Source organism: Scatophagus argus, chromosome 14, assembly GCF_020382885.2.
Source record: "Scatophagus argus isolate fScaArg1 chromosome 14, fScaArg1.pri, whole genome shotgun sequence".
Lineage (NCBI taxonomy): Eukaryota > Metazoa > Chordata > Actinopteri > Scatophagidae > Scatophagus > Scatophagus argus.
In genome coordinates this window covers 21,442,032-21,458,491 of record NC_058506.1, presented here as the reverse complement: position 1 = coordinate 21,458,491, position 16,460 = coordinate 21,442,032, and the positions used below count along the sequence as shown (strand labels likewise).

General features: G+C 42.1%; 1 protein-coding gene across 11 annotated transcripts in view; it reads right to left on the bottom strand.

Annotated features, from left to right (window-relative positions):
* ncam1a (neural cell adhesion molecule 1a) overlaps positions 1–16,460 on the bottom strand; it is a 224,437-nt gene that overhangs the window by 64,254 nt on the left and 143,723 nt on the right. For all 11 annotated transcript variants that reach the window (XM_046411094.1, XM_046411097.1, XM_046411098.1 and 8 more), the window contains exons 2-6: positions 8,999–9,073; positions 7,372–7,581; positions 6,788–6,931; positions 2,739–2,876; positions 1,858–1,975 (exon numbers count right to left, since the gene is read on the bottom strand). In XM_046411094.1, the coding sequence (XP_046267050.1) occupies positions 1,858–1,975; positions 2,739–2,876; positions 6,788–6,931; positions 7,372–7,581; positions 8,999–9,073 (685 nt within the window). The remainder of the gene's footprint in view (positions 1–1,857; positions 1,976–2,738; positions 2,877–6,787; positions 6,932–7,371; positions 7,582–8,998; positions 9,074–16,460) is intronic.

The window sequence follows — 16,460 nt, the reverse complement described above, 5'->3', positions numbered from 1 at the left end:
TTTACAAACACTTTACAACACCAGCTCCCTGAAATGTATGTCGTGCATATGCAGTCCTTTCAAACGGGGCACAAACATTTTGAACAAACATTTCAGCAAGGAAGGACTGCAGCAAGCGCGTAGCATCACCAACAATGGAGAGAGCCTGCTTATAGTTATCTCATAGTTGATCAGAAGGCTCAATTTACAAAAGGGTGCAAAAGCTACCGGCCACAGTGGATTAGTGCTGAACCTGAAACATGCAATTTGCACTTCCAGCTCATGTTGAAGTGCACTTTCAGAGTGATTGTTTGGAGCACAACTCAATCTGCATATATGTTTAATGAATGTGATTTTATATAAAGATCATGTTCTTGAAACATGGCTTGGCAATAGCGATTAAACAAAGGAGAAGTCTTTCAGCACTCGACAGTATTTTTCTACCATCCATCCATGCATTTTCCATACCGCTTATCCATGAGGGTCGCCGGGGGGCTGGAGGCTATCACAGCTGTGTAAGGGCGAGAGGCGGGTTCACCCAGTCAGTCACAGGGCTGACACACAAAGACAGACAAGCACACACACACACACACACACACACACTCACACCTTGGGGCAAAGCCGAGCAGCCAGTTAACCTAATGTGCATGTTTTTGGGATTGTGGGAGAACCAGGAGAAAACCCTCGCAGGCACAGGGAGAACATGCAAACTCCATACAGAAGAGCCCAGACCAGGATTCGAACCTGGAACCCCCCTGCTGTAAGGCGAGTGTTCACCACTGCACCACCACAGGTTACTTCAAAGTGGATCAAAGTGGATCACTCAGTTTGAACTGATAAAATCCATACATATAAAGACTTTAATTTCTTCTACTGATTACTGATTTCTGTTGTCAGTAAGTCACATGACTACACTGAATCTGCACGCGAACAGTTGATACACCACATAGCAGCTGGACTCTTGGGTTCCTTACTGTTTGTTCAGTAACCAGATGGTTGTATATTAATGCTGTCAAACAGGATCATAGTGGAACCTCTCCTTGACATCTTTGCACATCGGTGTCTGGTCACTACAAGCAGGGCTATATCTTTAATACATCTGCAAATTTCCATTGTCATTATGTCTATGCGCTAGAGATAGTGATAGCCTTAAACCCCCCTGAAAAACTGTCCAACAGATTACCGCATAGGCCTCTTATCAGCGTGTGATATGGGTGATACAGTGCATCCTGTCGGTCTCACCCTTGTACAAGTGTCATTGATAAAACTAAACTGCTTCCTGAAAAGATAAAGCAGAGGTCTTATTTGATTATCTAAGTGGACTAACCTGGAAGTACTGGCTACAGCCATTACAATAGCAGGAATTCTCTGAACACTAAGAGAAGGTACTCCAGGGAAACCACTCATTATATGAAAGGACACAGGACTAAGTTTGTGTTTGTGCATTTATCATTTTGTCTTACATTACTGTGCATTATCTTGGTACGACATTATCTTATCAGGCTGTTTTTACCTCTTTGTCAAAGTACCTCTAAGACAAACAGTGTATTGTTAAAATCTACTCCCGCCTGCCTGACGGATAAGCGGTATAGAAGATGGATGGATGGATGGATGGGTGTTAAAATCTACTGTGCTGCCTTGATGTAGGCTTGTGTTATTTTTGGCTACCGCATCTTTAAAGTTTCACTCTGACGGTTAGCACTGTGGACACGTCTTTCTATTCATTCTCCTTCACGTCTTTGCAGAAACTCATGAGATTTCCCTTAGAGGTCACGAAAAACAGGATAGAAAAATAATGTAATGAAAACAAAGGACTGTTTTCTTGTTACAAACGGATCCACCCCTGATCTAAGCCAATGACAATGGCGGATGACGTACTGCGCCCAGGTGACGGTGGGCTCAGGGAATCCGTCTGCATCGCAGGCCAACAGAGCAGAGCTACCGATGTCTGCGGTAGCGTTGACTTCTGCCTGCCTGGTTCGAATGGTGGGGAGAACTGAAAAAGAGATGATAAAAATTGACAGAAGAAGATAATGAGTACAGCAAACTTGTGCCATTTGTAGGTGAGTTAATGTCTGTTTTGCTACTTCCCATCAGGGTTGCTCTACAGTAGGGCAGCATTGGTCGCAATAGTTAATGCCAACTTTTACTCGCTTACTAGTGTCTAATACGCGTGCTCTGTCCTGGGAAATATTATTTGTACTGGATACTTAAATTTAGTAATTTTCAGCAGAAAATGTGGGGCTCAACTAGTTTGGCAATCTGCCTTATTATGTAAATGTGAGATAAAGTGTAAGCATAATTAACATTTCTTATCTCAAGAGTTGTCCTATTCCAAAGATTTTTCCCCAAAAAAAATCTCATCCCACAGATTTTTTGTTTGGCTTATGTTGCTCCTAAAGTAACAAATTAGCAGAAATCATGAATTGTATATATCTATTAATGTAAATATAAATATCCACACAAAATTTCAGTCTGGTGTATCTAGCCAGTCGTTGTTTTGGATGTCTTGCTCTGGACCAAAGAGTTGAGAACAGCTGGACGGATTAGCTGACCAACTGACTCCATCAATCAGGGCATTAAAAAAAGAGAAAAAGTCTGGATGAACCTTATTTATTTATTTTATTTTATGGTTTTAAATAGAACATTTCCAAGTGTTTCTGGGTCATCAGTACTGCTCCCTCCACTGTCGCACACTTACTCCTTTCTGAGCAACACGTCTGGCGGGGAGCAGAAGGTGAAGGAGATACGGCACTTACCGTTAACAACGACCTTGATCATCTTGAAGTCAATTTCTCCCCTGGCCATGACGCGGGCCTCACAGTTGTACATGCCCTCATCTGTCTTCTTGATGCCGCGGATCTGCAGGTGGCCATTTTCCATGAACATGAAACGCACTAAAACAGAGAAGACAAATGGAGAACAGTAACTTATCATGTATGGTACCTAAGATTAAGAATGAATTCTTGTCAGTGGATGACAAAAATCCAAATGCAGGGCTGCGCTTCTGTGTAATGTTTAAAGCTGTTGGAGAAATCGAAGAAAAAGCAAACAAACGCCTAACTGAAGGGTGACATCAGACACGACTGCTTCCTTGAAATGTGAAAATTTGACCGTGTACATAAAGAAGAAGAATTAAGAATCACTTTATTGGAGGTATATATATATATTTACATGCACACACTGAATTTGTCCCTCTGCATTTAACCTGTCCTTGGTTGAACAGACATGCAACACCCAGCAAATTACATAAACACACAGGAGCAGTGGGCTGCATCAAGTGCCCGAGGAGCAAATTGGAGGTTAAGTGCCTTGCTCAAGGGCACTTCAGCCGGCTAATATGGGGGGGGGGCATAAAAATTAAGGAAAGGTTAAGGAGGAACATTTAAGAACTGAAATACTTCACTGAAATGCTTAGACAGGAAGTTGGAGCCAGATTAAAAAGTCCCAACTATGCCTGGTAATCACACAAGTGGCTGGAAGTACACAAAGAACCCTGCGTGACCCTGACTACACCAGACGTATTTCAGCAGTGTTTTACAACAATCACGGAGTCCAACAAACAGTCACAGCTCTAATTAAACCAGCCATAAACACCGTAACAGAGTCAGCTGTCTTAACTGAAACCAGGTGCCGTTTCTCACGTTTCTGAGGAAAAACGTACAGCATATTGTTAAAACCCAGAGGTCTGACCACGTCTGATTTAAGAGCCACGGGAAGAGGAGCTGAGTCAGTGTTTGTTCTTTCTAAATCACAATTTGGGAAGCTTGCACTTATTCAAAAGATATGACTGGACACTGTGGCCTTTAAAACAGACTGGATACATGCAAAGTGTGATTTGATTGGACTGGCAGAACCCAAACTCTGGCAGTCCAATTGGCCACCTATTTAATAGAGAAGCCCACTGTTAAAACTAAAAAAAGTTTGTGCACTATAAAACCACTTGATGCACATAATAATGTACTGAGTGCGAGAAGGGATGTTGGCTTGGGAGAGGAAACACTTTCCTCCCATCACCTTTTAGATTTGTGCACTTTACTGCACAAACAATTCCACCAAACTATTGTCAGTATGGCTCCCTGCCGGTCATGGAGGGTAACTAAGTACATTTACTGTGCATGTACGCTGGGCGGAAATGGATGAAGCCACCTGCGATTGGATATATAATACATACCTAAAGGCTCTATTGTTGGCTTTTATCCTCTCCTAGAGAGACATATTAAATCAACAGCAGCTTTAAGGTAGCTCAACACATGTAGTAATGATACCAGCAACGACTTTACACCTCCTGATAATAGCCTATAAACCTCTGCTGCTATTAGGGTGATATTATTGCACTTACTAAAGAAAGTAAAGAAGTAGTGACTATTACTGCCAGAAATACCAAAACATGACAAAAATCACCCATAATATTTCATGTACACCTGGATAAATGCAATTATCACATCCAGCATCCAGAGGCAAACACGCAGGGCTGCATCACATCCACTGATGACTGAGACAGGCACCAAACAGCATACTCTTAGTCACTTTGCATTTCACATCAAAACTCCAGAACATCCGATCAGCTCGTAAAATGTCACACTGTTATAGAGTAAACTAACCGACACTTAAAGTGGCCCAGATTAGCCCCACCTGCACAAGCTACAACAATTAAATGCTGCTTTTACAGCCTCTGTAAAAATAAAGGCACATTCTGCACTTTCAGTACTTTCACTCCTGATACTAGTATGTTTACCTGCTAATAATTTGCTTTAGTAAAACAAAAAAACTGTGGTAAAAAGTGCGAGGCAAATTTGTCATAGCCAGGCTTTCTTTGTATGAGCTGGCTCAACAAAACCTGAAACCACATCAAAGATTACAGGTATCACGACTGTGGTTCAGCAGCTCGTGTTGCCCGCTCTGCTTCAGGCTGTGCGTATGCGTTCCCACGAAAATGGGAAATTTGCTGCATCATTTGACTCTTCTTCCACACAAAATGGACTGATCGCACGCTGCCTTCTTGTCTTCTTGCCTGCTCGTTATGAACTGTGAGGGTGATATATAGTGTGGTATTTAAACAGGAAAAAGAAAGCTTTACATTTCATTAACCATTTACACTGACACATATTACAGTGGCAGAGTTCTGAGGTTTTAACGACGCAACATGCAGCACATGCTTGGGTCAGCTGCTGCTCTGAGGAAAATTACGTAAGCAGTTTTCAGTTTTCAGTGTCGGTTGCAATTAGTGGTTTTTCCAGAGAAAAACACATTCCTTGACCAGACTCCAAGAATAAAGACGGGCTTAGCACAACACTGTGGTGACTCCAGGCTCTCCAGTGGTCACCAAAGGAGGGGTTACTGTAAGGTTAAAACAGCCCCAGTCCAAGTGTGAAACAAAACCCATCATCCTCACGCAGCAGATTCAAAGTTTTAGTTGAACTCTCTGAGGTAAAGCTGCTCTGGGCCACTGCTGTGATTGCTCCTTGCTGTCTGAAGATGCCAGATGAACTCATTCACAAAAAACTGTCTGTGAATATATCTGCTACACCATTTAGGGCCTCCTCAACTTACTGACAGACGGGACCAAACTCTGAAAAGTTTGAGATTGTGACAGCAGCCGTAGTCAGCTTGAGTTCACAGCAGTTACAGCAGTGTCCAATGTCAAGTCGGAGTCATAGCAACATGAAAATGTCCCCAGAAACTCCTCAACCCACTCACGCGGCACCATTCACTTCTTCACTGTTTATGTGCATGCTCAGTGTGTTCAAAGCCCTCACGGTTTCTCTCGAACAGAGCTAAGTGCCTTAGTTTTGTGTCACGCTTCGTAGCTCCAAAGCGTGTTTACTGGCAAACCAAAAATTGTTTAGAACATCGGGATCCGCGGTGGACAAAGCATTTTAATGGTCTGCGATGTTTCTGTGGACCTTTCGACGTTTTTGTTTTGTTCTGTTTTGTTTTTTCCTCCGGTGTGACTGCGGCTCACCATTAGAATCCATTCTGCAAATCGAAGCTGATTACAGCTTCAGTTCTCTGTCAAGGAGCAGGCTACAAAGTTTTCAAAACCTCCTTTAAAGCCTAAAGGCAGCGAGTATTTGATATCCTCAAAAAAACGCACTCGCACTGCAGTGTAGTACAGCTACAACAATGAGAATACCTGGCAATCCTATGAGGACAAATCAAAGACATTTCTAACACGTAGGTGCTCCTAAAAGCCCGTCTTATATTTCTACATGAATGAAAAAAAAAAAAAAATCATCTGGCATCAAGACAAATCTGGCAAAATCACAGTGACAATAAAAAGACCTTTTTAGCTTGTTAAACTAGTTCACCTGCATAATGTGGCAGCTCCAGATTGTGTTTCCCCCTTTTTTGTTAGTGACAGCAGTGGCAGACCTGATTGTTAACTTCTGTTACCCTTCCTTTTTCCTTTTTCCTTTTTCTTTTCAGTGTTTTCACATCATTTCAGTCTCCAGAGTAGTTTTCCTTCCATTTGAGGAACTTAAAAGTCCAATCTGCCCTCAGACATCTTTTCTAGTGACTATAACCACTTCTTGCTGAGCTGAAAAATACAATTTCCATGTCCATGCATCATCTATGAGGTCTAAAACTTCCCCACTGAAAATGCATGGTTTTGTTCATAGATGATGGGCAGGAGGAAAAGGAGATGAGGAAGTGTGGCAAATTGATTGGAAAGCACGAATTGGCAGACAGCATTGGCAGGAAGGTAAGGTGACTGCTCAGGGAGTCGGGCAAATGAGATGGGACGGCAGGCTGGAGGTGAGAAAGTAGTTCAAGCATTGGAACATTTTTATTTGGATTTGCTCACCGTCTTTGGCAACCTGGATCTTGGAGCCCTTATGCTTCCAAATGATGGTGGGTGGCGGCGAACTGACCACATCGCAGACGATGTCAGCGTCATCGCCCTCGTTGAACTCCTGAGGGCTGGGAGCACTCTTGAAGGTGATCTTTTCTGTATGTGAAGAAGAACACACACGCACACATTCCACATTTATAAATATCTTCATATATCACTTTCAGACTGACGCTTTTCCTAAGGTTGATTAGCGGTGTAACAAGGCACCATATGGTTGAGCTTCTGCTCTTCTAATAAATGTTATGTTGGTTTAGTTTTTCTATAATCACAGGTGGTGCTGGAAGCTCGGCAAGCACTTAATGAACAGACCTGAGACTTTAGCATGACGCTGCCTTGGATGCCTTGACAACTTCACGTTTCAAATGTTGTTTACATTCACTGCATATAATTCAGAGCATATATTTTTCTGTAGATGTCAGCAACACGGTCATTAAATGCTATGTTGGATTTATTTAAAACCCAGGCACACAGCGTAAAGGAGCAGTACAATCCCGCGTCAATTCGGACTGAGGGGGAAAGAAAAAGACGGCACTCACGGAAGATCTTCACTTGGACCGTGGCCTGGGCCTCCTTGCCCTCGTTCTTCGCCACACACTTGTAGATACCAGCGCTGTCCACGTTGGCGTGGTAGATGGTGAGGGTCGACGAGGCTTCATCGCTGCGGCTCACGAAAATGTCTTGCCCGTTGGGGAGGATCTTCTCCCCGCTGGGGGCGTACCAGTCTATGTCTTTAGCATCTCCCACCACTGAAAAACAGACAATGAAGAGTGAGGCAAGGAAGCTTTAAGAAAGTCCACGGCTGCCATATAAACCGCAAGCACAGTTTACTGCTTAGTTCTTTAAAAAAGTGGACTGAGCCTCTTGCTGTGTTAGATATCCACACGCCATAAATCAAGAATTCTTTCTGTGACGATGGCTTGGAAACATTATTGTTAAATCAAAAATCCATTTCCCTACAGGAGATGTCTTTTCAAGATCAAACCAAATATTCAAACTAAGACATAAAAAAGTGATATAAATAATTTCTATTTGCTCAGTAGGACAGAGGATTATTCAGTAAGAACCAACTTTCACTGAAAGAAAAAAAAAAATCAAACATCTTTTCCACATCATTCATTTTTCATATAACCAGTGGAAGCTGACATTTTTTTTTTTTTGGTTTCCCTGAAACATATTAATGCCATCTCATCGGGAACACAAAGGGCCCTAAATGCATTTTGACATGCTTTTCAAGTGGAGAATTTGAGCTCAAGCCAAAGCCAGGCTCTTTCATGGAAGAACAAAGAAAAATCACTTAGTAAAATAATAAATAAAAAAGTTCTGTGTCCGTATACACAAAGTTACTGAGCTTTGCTTTTCCGAGTTTCGTTGTCACAGAAGGTGTTTTGCAAATGGTGAGCAGCAGAGCAGCAGATCAGCAGATCAGCGGTGTAGCATCATTTCAGCAGTCGGCTGATTACTGATTCAGCCTAATGACCTTTTTAAAAGGGTCACTTCACCAGAAAACACACTTTCTCACTTTTGTCTATGGCATGTATCCACACACACACACACACACACACAACAGTGTGGATTCAGTGTTGACCTGAGAGTTGTTTTCTGAGGGTTAGCGACTGTTCTGCACAAGGCTTTACTCTGCGTAACCCACAGACCGTGCTGTGTAAAAGAGGTGATAACGACTATGACCCCCCCCCCCGACTGGTGTGTGTGTGTGTGGGGGGGGGGTCATTCATCTACCGTGTGTTCCATAATGTCAGATAGCTGACCCACCTACAGCATACACTGCCTGGATCTCAGACAAGCTGACAACTGTACATGTACACTGAACACTGAACACTGAAAACGGCGAGCTTACGACTTCATTATCTCTTCCTCCTCACCCGACTCTGATCTCCCCACCAGCTCCTAAGAATAAATTGCTCACTTAATTTATGCCCATCTTTTTTTTTGTACTGCTTTCAGCAATGTTTTCTCTTTTGTCTTGAACTTCTTTTATTCTGAAATTCTAATGAGAGCATATTCACAAACACACCTCATTACTTAATCTGATTTATCTCACTTTTACCAACTGATCTCAGTTAATACTAATAATCAGTCATGTTATATGAGGTGACATTTACGCTAAGCTGTGCTAAATGAAGTATGTTTTGAGGTCACTCTTACCTTCGCAGAGGAAAAATTTGGAGTCTCCCACGCTGATTTCTCCTTGTGCTGGTGTGATTTGCACCTGGATGGCCACTGGGTGAAGAAAAGATAGAGACAGAGGAAAATATGCATTAGTCTCTGGCTCCAACAAGACGAATGGTGACGCCTGAGCGCCACACAAAGAGGGGAAGGCTCAAAGTCAAACACTTTTGCCTGCTCAAAAGAACAAGCATTTTTCAGACATGACCTCCAGAATGAAACTCTCGGATGGAATTTCCATGCTGACTTGAAGTGCAACGCCTCCATGTGCAGATGGGTTATGAGTCTAGATTTTCCACGAGGACCTGGTCCAACCGGCAGTTTGTTAGCAGGCCCACTCGTTCACTATATGCTGCACACAGAAGGCACTGCTTACTGCGCAGTCATCAGCCAGTCGAAGGCGCCATGTTTGTGTCTGAAATGTTGTTCTGTTACACTCTCATAAGAGCTCACTGTCTGCATACACGAAGAGGGAGCACCTGCAGCAGCTGATGATTTAAGGTTAAGATTTAAAGTGAGCTAAGAGGTCGATGCTGGTTGGTCCTCCTTGTCCCTTCTCGAAGCCCTCATTCGAATGGCCTCTAACAATTTGGGGAAGTTTATTGTGAGGTTGTCTTTGACTTTTGTGAAATGGTGTCAAATGCAGCTGGAGACAATAATTCTGTGTAATACTTCATTAAGTAATTCAATATTAAGATCTATTTCTTTCTTATTTACCACTGCTTGTTTTTCCCCTCCTCCTTGTATTTATCAATTTATTTACCAACTGTGGTCTAGAGAAGTGGAGTGACTTTCAACTCACGTTGTTGAGCAAAGTTGCAAGGACGCATTTCTAATAATGTGTCAGCATAAATTTTTATTTTATTTTTCTTATTTTCTTGTGCACTGATCATTGTAAATTGAATGAATTATTTATAATAGTACAAGGTGCCTCTGAAATGCTATACCTTTCACTGCCTACACTTTCTATGCATAAGCTGTTAATGAAGCTTTTACCTGTGAACCTGTGACAATCAGCTGTCTGACACCTGACAAAGCATGCAGCCGGCACCTCCTGACAGCATTCAGTTTATGGGAAAACATGAGAGGAACAGCAATTATTATGTCCTTGAGTATAAAAAAAACTATTTTGGATGTTACACATTTGTTTGAAGTAAGATGATCTTCAGTTCTCAGCAGAAATCTAAAACATCATCCTCAGTGCTATCTAAAGACTTTACTTTACACTGGACTTTTACTGAGTGTTTATATAAGCCACCTGACTGTGTCACCCCAGGGTGCTCTGATAACTCGTTTTCCGCACCCCTGCTTCTCCTGGCAGATGATTTAAAAGGGATAATGCCGTAAATCAAAGAATATCCTTTTCCTGAGACTCTAATGCACTTCATCTCTCAGCATCAGCTAAAGCCACAGTGACACAGATGAGATTTTGAAAAGCGCAGAGAAACACCTGGCATGTGTTCCTTCCTGGGTGCTAACAAATTACAATTCAAACTCTTGCATATTCAATGAAAAGTGTTAAAATGTGTTGTGATTTTCAAAGGCTTAATCAAGAAAAATTCACCGCTTGCACGTGCTGCACCGGAATGACAGGAGATGATGTGATATTTAAATGTCACACGGTTTTGTCTTAGACCCGTATCTTCAGTGATGTTTGGCATGGCAGCAAAGCGTAGACTGCGAAGCAGAAAGACCACTGAATCCTGATCCGGAGCTTGACAGAGAAATCCTGCTGAGCCTCCAGCGTGTCGCCACTTCACAGAAATGAGTGAGTCAGTCTCAGCCCAGTTCCCACCAGGAGACTCATCTGAAGGGTTTGCAAGGACTCGCTATTCAAAGACAGGTAGCCAACAATCACAGCACACTCACAAGTTTGTGTTTCATAATTAGATCTCATGACTGTAGAAAAACAAGAAGAAGAGACAGTCACAGCAGTGGCCTTCGCCCCCCCCCCCCCCCCCCCCCCCCCCCCCACACACACACACACACACACACACACTCAGCGTAACGTGAAAAGCCTGCTGTAAAGCTTAACTTCTTCCACTGAGGCTGTTTATAGTATTCAGAACTGCATCGATGTACACAACAGCATTTAGAGTATCACCATGTGTAGATGTGTTTTGTGTGAGCTCAAGGAAGATCTTCCAGTGTCAACAACGCTACATCTCAGCGGTGAAAAGCACTTGATCAGGTTTTGTGGTGGTTTAATAGCATCAAATGGGCTCCTCGCAGAAGACACGAACCAAGAGAGGTCACTTTCCATCAGAATATGAATATAAGTTAAGAATTTGAATGCACAATGAAGCCAGTCATTTTCTTTGCCGAGGACCGTCTCAAATAATCATTTCATTAAACTATTCAAGGTGAAAATAATCTCTCTCTCGGCTGAGCAGGAGTGGGCGGTTTGCCAACGTCACTGGTGTCATGTTCTGCCACAGCCTGGATGGACAAAATTACTGTGAGATACATTTTTAACTGTATGGCTTTGTCAAGAAGTCAAACAAATATTGATTTGGCGTAAAGCTCGGCCTCTGCCACTTTAATGACTTGGCCTTTGTTCGAGGCTAGCATGCAAGCTCGAGAGGCACGGAAAACCACTACCCACAGTGCGTTTGTTTCTACAGGCTGGAGGTAGATACAAAGAAAACAACATATCCATTTCCTTTCCTCATCGAGTAAGATCACAGATACGAGGCTGTAAACCCAAGCGATGCCTCCTAAGACTAAGACAACTGGCCAAAAATCAACTGATCATATCTGCAACACTAAAGACAACAAAAAGGAGTTCAGGCCGTGTGGGAAAGCTATCTATTCCCAGAACCGTTTTCTCAGTCTATGTCTCTAAATGGCCACTTGTGCACTGTCTCCAGGATGGAGTGGCTGTTGAGTCTCATGCATCAAGCTAAAGTGTGATTTTGTGTCTCTGCTGAGAGCATATTGTGAGTGCTAAAATCGAGGTGTAAAAACAAGGCAATTCTCCAGATTTAATTACAGAACAAATCCAAAACCAAAGCACTTGTTCTTGGTCTGAATCAGGATTGTTCCTCTTCAGATAAAGCTTGGACAGATGCCCTTCTGCTCATTCCATCCCTGTTTAAATAACATTTCCTCTTCAGATAAGATTCCAGCTAATGGATAAATGAATTCAAGTCAAATCAATTTAGGTTGGATAGTTTGGCACAACAACTTTGTAAAGCTTCAACTGTATCCAGTGTTCACTGCTCTAGATGTTTTATTTAATACATCACACATTTAAAAAGTAGAATTACCACCTTGTGTGTGTATATGCACCAGTCAAGTTGCAGTTTCCAGACTCCAGAATTTGTACAGAAGTTAAAAAAAAGAAAAAAGAGAGATTTGGGGGGGAAAGGAGTGCAGATTAACAGAAAGGACAGAAAGAAGTGCTCTCAGCATAGCGATGAGAGAGCTTGGATAAAGGATGAAGCTATCTGTGCCCTGATGCGTCTGCTCATGACACCAATCTAATATCTTTCCACTAAGCCTGTCCCTCACTTTCAGTCCTCTTCGAAGACTCACAAACGTCCCTTTCTGTTCCCAACAGTCCTTCCTCACTCTTCATTCCACTGCCGAGACACAATGGTCACAGCACCCTGCTCTTTAATAAACAAATCACTTCTGCTATCATACAGATCAGCATCTTTTCACAGAGATGATGGGAATTTTTTTTGGAGGAAAGAAAAATCAGTAAATCCAGACTTCAGAAAAAAAAAAGAGAAAAGAAAACATCTGTCTCTCTGTCACAGCAGAAAGCAACTGAATATTTTTCAGAATTACATCCTTTGTTGTCATTTGCATGGCTGCATAGTCTCATTTATATCATATTTGGAAGCAACACTGATTTAGTCAAAACATCATTATTCCTGAAATGATGCCGGTCTCTGGCAACAAATATTTTGAGTTTTATAAGAGAAACGTGTTCCGAATAAAACCCGGAGCTGCAGATGTTAGAACTGATGAAAAGGAGGACGGAAAAGAAGGTGCAACTTGGACAAAACAGACCTCCACCAACACTACTCATTACAGACATTTTGTGGCTGGATTATTAAGTCTGACCTCGCAATTATTTGCCAACCAGTAGCACAGTATTAAATACCAGTCTCTTAAAGGGAGCACTTAGCACACCGGTCTTGCTCTGTGCTGGAGTATTATGTGTGTGTGATCAAAGCAGCAAAAACAGTTTCAAAAGCACATTTTAAAAGCTCAGTTTATTCCAAACTGTAGTTTAGTAATAGTCTGTTGCAATCTTATATGTACACCACTGTGGGTGAAGATATGGAGTAGAACAGACAGAGCTCGATCAATTAAAAGGAAAGGCATCGTGCATGTGTGAACAGAGAGGGTCTAAGCAGTGGGCTCAAGCTAGCTGCTGGTTCACCCACTGCAGTGTCCCGAGTTCACTGAGAAGATCTCACTCTGCACAGCAGCTTTGCCTCTGACAAATGTTTGTATATATGAAATTCCACTCTGCCTTTCTCTCCCTGTAGACTTCCAGTGTTCAGCATATTTACAGGTCTGAGGGGAGGGGAACTGTATAACCAGAGATGACAGTTTCCACCACCAAATCCTAGTGGAATCTGTTCGTTTTTCTGGGAAAGAAAAGAGCAGACAGGTTGTTGCCATCCACACAGGCAATTACAGGCCACAGCAACCCAGTGCAGCAGAAGTTATTTCACTGCATCCACATGGACGATGACATCCCATAGTGTTTACCAGCAGTTCCTCCTCACAGGTCCTGTTTGCATCTCTTCGCAATCCCTGCCTTTTAAGAAGCACATAAATAACTCATTTGCAGCAGTGAATACTTTTGGATGTAGTACTGAGCTGAACCAACATAACAACAGAACATTTGAACTCAGTGTAAGTATTCTATAGTAATAAAATCACTATAAAGGTTTTAATAATATGCGAGAAATACATAAAAACAACAACAAACCAAATGTTGTCTTATTTTTCTTTTTAAATTCTGCTATTTGCCTATTAAACATCTTAACTCCCCTTTCATAAGTATGCAGGTCAAAAGGACCAAACTTTATTTAAACTGTTATACCCTCTAAAGTAGCAACAAACAAGTTTTATTAAGTATATTTAAGTACGAAATAAACATTTATTGCACAACGTAATGACTAATGACGCTTTCACTTTCACTACGCAATTTTGTCTGTCACTGGGCAGGAAATCTCCCAGGAAATTGAAGGCTACCCGGTGATCTCGCCAGGCTACCACAATTTCCAAACTACTCTCATGTTTTCATTATAGACTAAATGAATGAATAAACATGGAGGGAAATGAAGAGTATTTTGGTTGTCCATGCGACAGCACACCAACAGTGATGGCACTTGAAAAAAACTGTTTGCATTTTAACAAATAGGGAGAACTATGGTCTTTTAGAAGAGCTCAAGGAAACTGAGACCACTAATTAACTGCAGCTTTACCCACATATACATCCATACACTGACACACATACACACACACCCTCTGTTTGTCTAATTAATAGCTTGCCAGCTGATTGATTATTGAAGTTATTCATTTTGTAAAGTTAGGAACAAAGTTAAATAGAAGAGCACATCCAAAGCTACTCACGGTGAGCTCAGAGGCGGTATTAGAAATGGTGCATTCATTTACTGATAATCCCTCCACGGTTTGAAGCAAATGTGCCTGTGAGGTTTTAATAACAATGACCAAAAGCTCCGACTGAGGATGTGAGTGCCGGCCATTCTCTAGTGAGGGAATTATGGACTTTACGCCCTGCTACTGTAAACAGGCTTTTAGCATCTATCAACACCACGCAGTAGTCCATTAATTCCAATTATGTAACTTCACAAATTCATAGATGCCACGTGGCCATCAGTTTTTCATTTTTGTGGTCTGAGAGTTAGTGGGACGAGGAAAACCTGAAGTTTGAGGCAGCTTCTTTCCCGTCTTGGATCAGGAGGTTTTGCATGCCTAATTGGAGCCTGGCAGTCGGTGGTCACTGGCTCCATTACAAGGAGGCTACAACAGTCAGCTGTTGGTGCTTAACATGCAAGTCGTGTTGGAGCGAGCACACACCATGCAGGGGCAGACAGCACCGTGCAGGGCCTCGCTGGATGCATGCATCACCACCATCTCGGACACTTTGAGAGGATACCCGTAGAGCCAGAAGAGATGCAGAAGCTCGATTTCACATCGGCTATCCTCTTCACTTGTCTCTATCAAGCACAAAATGTAAATTTAATTGTTGAGTGCTACTTATTTCTTGTAAGTCCCCGTGGCCTGAAAAAAGGTCAAGACATTAGTAATGAGGACAAAGATCTGAGCACAATCCAAGCACACACCGACTGTCTGCGTAATGCTGGCCTCTCAAAGCTTTCCAGGTTCTTACTAAAGAAAAAATTAATCCTTGAGATGTTATGAAAGAACATGGATTTTAAATTGAAGCTGCTCCATCTTATATGTATATTACGGAGCAATTGTTTCTGTTGTTTGACAAATGAAAGAAAAGATGTGGAACACAGACAGAAAGCTACAGTGTCCACCAATCGCAGGTCACTGCTTCAGTCCCCAGCTCCGACTGCATGTCCTTGGCCAAAATACTGAACTCCAAATTGCTCCTGATGGCTGGCACTTTGGATGGAAGGCCCTGTATGGCTCCTGATGAGCAGGCTGGCACCTTGCGTGGCAGCCCATGCCATCAGTGTATGAATGTGTGTTTGAGTGAATACGTGTGGCGCATGTTGTAAAGCACGCTGAGTGGTCAGAAGATAAACGAAGTCCATTTATACAAGACAAGGCAGCCATGTGAAAAACTCACAAACATGCGGTTTGCTTTATAAAACAGAATCATAAGTATTTCTGCAGCTATGCTTTGTGATCAATGCCAGACATTTTTCTACACAATCCTCTTCACACACTAGAGAGAAATTATGTTTGCAGACATACTTTTGGTATAACTAAAGGATGTAATTTAAGACTGTTTATAGAATTCTTGCCCTGATAAGAAAAGGTTTAATATAAACTGGTATGAGATTGTTTCTCAAGTGGAATCTGAGCAGTAAGAGAAACCCACCTCTGAGACCAGGTGAAGTAAGCAGTGTGAGATCTGTTCTTGAAATTCAGTGGGATTTTCTAATGCAAGTATTCATCTCACAAGCTGTAAAGAGGCTGGCAATGAAGCCCAGCTCAGAGTTAAGGAAGGACGTAACTCTGGCATTGCTCAGTCGCTGCCTGAATCAAAAACTTTTAACTTATGTTCACGTTTCCCTTTTATGGGGCTTTATAGTACTCTGGTGGTTATGGCAGGTTTTTTGTTTGTCTTTTTTTTTTAAAAAATCATTATGGATTAGTTTATAATGCTTCCAGCAAAGTGAAGCAACTCGCAGCATGTTGGAGCCTAACTATCTTGCGCAAACACATTAGGATGTTTTATAAAGTTCAGACTTTT